Genomic DNA, 4,792 nt, shown 5'->3' with positions numbered 1-4,792 from the left:
TGTTTTGTAGCTGGGGACGCTATCCAAAAGATTGATTATATCTCGCTTGATAGAGATAAAAATGGAAAATAAAAATAATACTGAGGACCACAAAGGTTTAACATATATAATCCAATAGGTGCTATTGGATTTTTCCTTGTTTAAGCATGTGATTCTTTGAGACAATATGTTAGGAAGAGGCACATCATGGACTAGAGTACTTCTAGTGTTTTTGGTGGGTCTTGGACGTGTTTAAACATAGCAATAACCATTTTTGTACATTGATCTTCTCGCATGAATATAAGTTAACAGCAAAAAGAATGGACGTTGAAAAGAAGAAGCTGATCCAAAACTTGAACTTATCTAAAGTATGAATGGAGAAATTAATCACATAAATTATTGCAAACTTGTTTGCTGATCAGAGGAGGCGAAAGAAAGAATAGCAAAATCATGCAAGATATTTTGGAATTTTGCATGCTGCCTGCGAATTATCGTCCACAGAAAAATCCATGTTATTTGAAGGCGCTTGACAAATATTGAGATCATAATCTTTTTGGGATAATATAACCGATAATTCACTACGTAGATGAAAAGGAGTATTTTGGAAGGTTTCTCAATAAAAATTGGGCTTGGCTTTTGTACATAGGTTGCATCAATTGCACCACTGAACAGTGCCCTCTCTGTCTCTGTCTCTCTGTCTCTCTCTCTCTCGAGGGAGATTTCTTGTAACTTTGGTTTTTCTTGTGACTTCATGCCCTAATTAAAAATAAATAAAGAAATGCCCTCTCAATATAATAATGCGGAAAATTTCTTATAGGCAAAGGCATGCACCGTCGACCTTGCAGTATAAAAAGGCCATCGCTTTGTGCTCTTTAGAATATTTCCAAATCCCAAGAGCCAAAAGAAGTATAAACTTCCCCTCCCTCATAGCTTCCTTATTATTTTTATTATCATCATCTTCATCATCCACATCATCATCTGCAATCACCAAATTTATACCCACAAAAGAAAAGCGAGGATTTAGTTGGATTAATGGGGTTGAGAGACATTGGAGCAACACTGCCTCCTGGGTTTAGGTTTTACCCAAGTGATGAGGAGTTGGTGTGTCACTATCTGTACAAGAAGATCGCCAATGAGCAGAGCTTGAAGGGCACTTTGGTCGAGATTGACTTGCACACTTGTGAGCCATGGCAGCTTCCTGGTACTTCCTTCTTGTGTGGTTTTTCGTATCGGTTCCTTCTTTTTTTCTTTCTATTATTGTTTTTTTTTTTGTTTCCTTCGATGGGATAAGCTCGAGACATGCATGCATGTGCTTGGTTTCAAGGCCTCTGAAATCTTTTGCCCACATGTCTGCCTTGTTTCTTGGTTTTTTGCCCTCGAAATGCGCTGACACACAGACAACCTCACCCCAGAGAGAGAGGGAGACAGAGACAGAAATTGTTAGGTTTCTGAGGATAATTGGATTTAGGCGCTGTATATTATTGGTCATTATAATACTCGCCTGTTTTCTTTTTCATGATGAACTTTTATTCTCGGATGTGAAGGAATCATTGACCTGTGTATCTCTATTTTGTTTGCCAGAAACGCACACATACTCCACCCTTATTTTATATGTAAACTCAAACAGAACAGAGAAAAGAAACATGTACGCTAGACAGTATATATATCTTGATATTCTCTCTTTTCTGCTATGGTGTACATCTCAGTATCTTACTCCTATGGCAAATCGTTTTTCTTATTGTCATCTTTCTTTAGCATCTTTAGGCACTGTCTTTAAGAGGGCTTCTGGGGGAGATATGCATATATACACAACGTATCTATATCGATATACTTGTATATTAATACCATAATCATGAACTCTAATCTTTTATTCGACATGAAACACTCAGAAAATTTCAAAAGTATCTGGATATATCAACGTGTAGAAGAATATTTGGTTGTTCATGATTTTTTCGAACTTATCATGAAATCACCGTAAGACACGATATTATATTACTGTATGTCTGAAACACCTGTTCGGTTTTCTTTTCTTTCCTTTTCTTTCGTCTCCTTTATTCAGCCCAAGCTTCTAGTTTACAAACAGAGAAAAAGGAGCCCCAAAGGTCAACAACTTTTAGAAAAGTTGTCGAGAAAAAGTAATTCTTTCTAAAGCATCAACAGGCCGCTTGAGCTTGCAAACCAAGATTCATTTCCTGCGTAGTGTTAATTAATATCTTCCAAAACAGTTGCCACATTATTATAGGCTCTAAAAGTTCAAATATATAGAAAGAGAGTATATTGTCTATCACTTTCACATATGGAGCATATTTTTGTCTTTAATACGGTCCTAAATTAATCTGCACTCAATAATTATATGCAAAAAGAAGACATGGGCTTACTGAGATCGACTATGATCAAAGCATGGTTACTATGAGTTTATGGAAATCCAATCTTAATATCGTGGCCAATTATATTATATGATTACATGAGGTAATAACTTTGATTATAACTGATGGAAAGGAGAGACAGTAGATAAGATCAAGTAAAAGCAATTTCTTTTTCTTTCTTTTTTTCCTATTTTGATTCTTGAATACATAAATTTGTACGAAAATACGGTTTCATTTTGAGAGCACCTATTTCTTTGGGGATGATGTGTTACCGTATACTTGTGATGTGGACCAACAGATATGGCCAAGCTCAATGCCAGTGAGTGGTACTTCTTCAGCTTTCGGGACCGCAAGTATGCAACCGGGTTCCGAACCAATCGTGCCACGACAACGGGATACTGGAAAGCTACGGGGAAGGATCGAACGGTGCACGATCCGGTGACACGCGAAATCGTGGGGATGAGGAAGACGTTGGTGTTCTACAAGAACCGAGCTCCGAATGGGATCAAAACAGGCTGGATTATGCATGAATTCCGCTTGGAGACTCCACACATGGCTCCTAAGGTGCGAAGGCTTTCCTTCTTTTTTTCTACTTTTTTTCCCTACGATTGTTGGACTTTTATTATTATGCCTACTTGAGCGAAAGAAAATGTTTTACACAAGCACCGTTCATAAGATTCGATTCCTTTTTCAATTTGTCGCACATGAATCCTAAAATCAAGGGTGTTTGTTGGAAATTTCTAATGGTCATCCATATTCCATAGTTCTCATTGTGGTTCCGGTGCTTTCAAGTTACGGCATGCGTGTGAGAGAGAGAGAACCGGAGGGGGGGTAGGCGTAGATAAGATTGAGGTTGACAATTCGAGAAATGAAAACATCGTGTTCTCTAAATAGGAGACTAACCTTAGACATTCTCTTATTGATTCTCCACTTACGTTGTTACACGAGAGAGAGAGAGAGAGAGAGAGAGAGTTTTCCCAGGAAAGTTGCAGGAAATTGCCCCTCTTGTCCATTTTTTTTTTTGTCTCCCAAGTGGTCACGTGATCATGTCTCAGAGAAGTCATTGCTTGATTCTACCTTAGGGCTAACCCTATTTGAAAATAGTGTCACTCTTCCTCTTCGGGATACCGACTTATATGTAAGTCTCACCATCTCTCTCTCTCTCTCTCTCTCTCTCTCTCTAAACATTTGGACAGTGCGATCACCATGCATCCAGAACTAGTCGAAATGAATAAAATCTGAATGCCTTTTGCTCTTAAAAAAAAAAAAAAAAAAAAAAAGTTTCTCATTCTTTGTCGAACTATGATTGTCTATATACATGCCTTTGACATAGCGAAATAATTCAATAACCCTGGTTAATATTTGTGTCAACCCTATTTCAAATAAGAATCCTCACATGTCTTTTGATATATATTGCACACAGGAGGATTGGGTACTGTGCAGAGTGTTTCACAGAAGCAAGGCAGAGAGCAGTGACAAACTAAGCCCACCCTACATGTTTGAGGCACCATCCACCACCACCACCACCTTCAATATTGCACCTTCTCTCGAATCTCCTCCAAATGACCCAATCCCAACCATGCCTTATCATCATCATCATCACTCTTATCCCTCAACAGTCACCTCATCACTATCCTCAAGCTCAACCCATTACCATGACCATCCCCACAACCACAACTCGAATTCTCTCCTCCATCTTCTTCACTGCTCAAATAACAATCAAGAAAGGAACATGCCCCTGGTCTCCAATATGATGTTGGACATCGACTCCAACGTTGTCGATGACGACGAGTACAGTCTCCTTTGGGACGCCAACCTAGAAGAGAGTAGCATCGTCGATGGGGTTTCCTCGAACCTAGGCAGAGAGAACGTGAGATTTGAGATGGATCATAGTGTGGTTTTCCTATGATTTAGGCTACAAAAGAAAAATTAAAAGAAAAGAGTACCCCCATTTCTCGCGTGTGATGTTATGATCTTAATCATGCTTGTTTGGTTACACATTAGGATAGAGAGAGAGAGAGAGAGGTTGTGCTAGGTTTGGTAGGTTGGTTTGTTTTACCTTACATATAATTCACAGCATATGGAATGTTGTAAATAAATGATGTAAAGTCAAATTCTTTATGAGTGATGGACAAAATTTCCCTGTGCTTTTCTTGCTAATCACGGAATTTGACGCGAGTCTTTGAACTTTATCTTGGCAACGATGAAGGTCATCCCCTATAAATTTCTGTGCGACAAACATTAACTACTTATTAATTATTTAGCCGGTGCTTTCAGCGCACATATCTTTGAATTGTTAGCAATCCATTAATATGTCATAACTTTATTAATTACTTCTGTGCGCCAAACTTTCTTTGTTTTTAGCTGATGCAAGAGAAATGATCAGATATATATTATGGTAATATTCTATAATTTTGTTGAAGAATATCATAACTTTGGTGAAGGCC

At 38.2% G+C, this 4,792-nt stretch overlaps 1 protein-coding gene across 1 annotated transcript; it reads left to right on the top strand.

Moving 5' to 3' along the window:
• The first annotated feature begins 820 nt into the window (after positions 1–820).
• Positions 821–4,492, top strand: LOC120290296 (protein CUP-SHAPED COTYLEDON 3-like). The gene is made up of 3 exons (XM_039306183.1): positions 821–1,180; positions 2,644–2,909; positions 3,769–4,492. The coding sequence occupies exons 1-3, from the start codon at positions 1,012–1,014 to the stop codon at positions 4,252–4,254; spliced, it is 921 nt and encodes a 306-aa protein (XP_039162117.1). The 5' UTR covers positions 821–1,011; the 3' UTR covers positions 4,255–4,492.
• The last annotated feature ends 300 nt before the right edge of the window (positions 4,493–4,792 follow it).

This window comes from Eucalyptus grandis, chromosome 2 (genome assembly GCF_016545825.1).
Source record: "Eucalyptus grandis isolate ANBG69807.140 chromosome 2, ASM1654582v1, whole genome shotgun sequence".
NCBI classification, from domain to species: Eukaryota; Viridiplantae; Streptophyta; class Magnoliopsida; order Myrtales; family Myrtaceae; genus Eucalyptus; species Eucalyptus grandis.
This window is presented reverse-complemented; position numbering and strand designations above follow the sequence as displayed.

Excerpts from the sequence above, each read along its gene's own strand:
- LOC120290296 (XM_039306183.1), top strand. The coding sequence starts at position 1,012 with ATGGGGTTGAGAGACATTGGAGCAACACTGCCTCCTGGGTTTAGGTTT. Across the intron at positions 1,181-2,643 it reads TGAGCCATGGCAGCTTCCTG|ATATGGCCAAGCTCAATGCC; the intron begins GTACTTCCTTCT and ends GTGGACCAACAG. Across the intron at positions 2,910-3,768 it reads CTCCACACATGGCTCCTAAG|GAGGATTGGGTACTGTGCAG; the intron begins GTGCGAAGGCTT and ends TATTGCACACAG.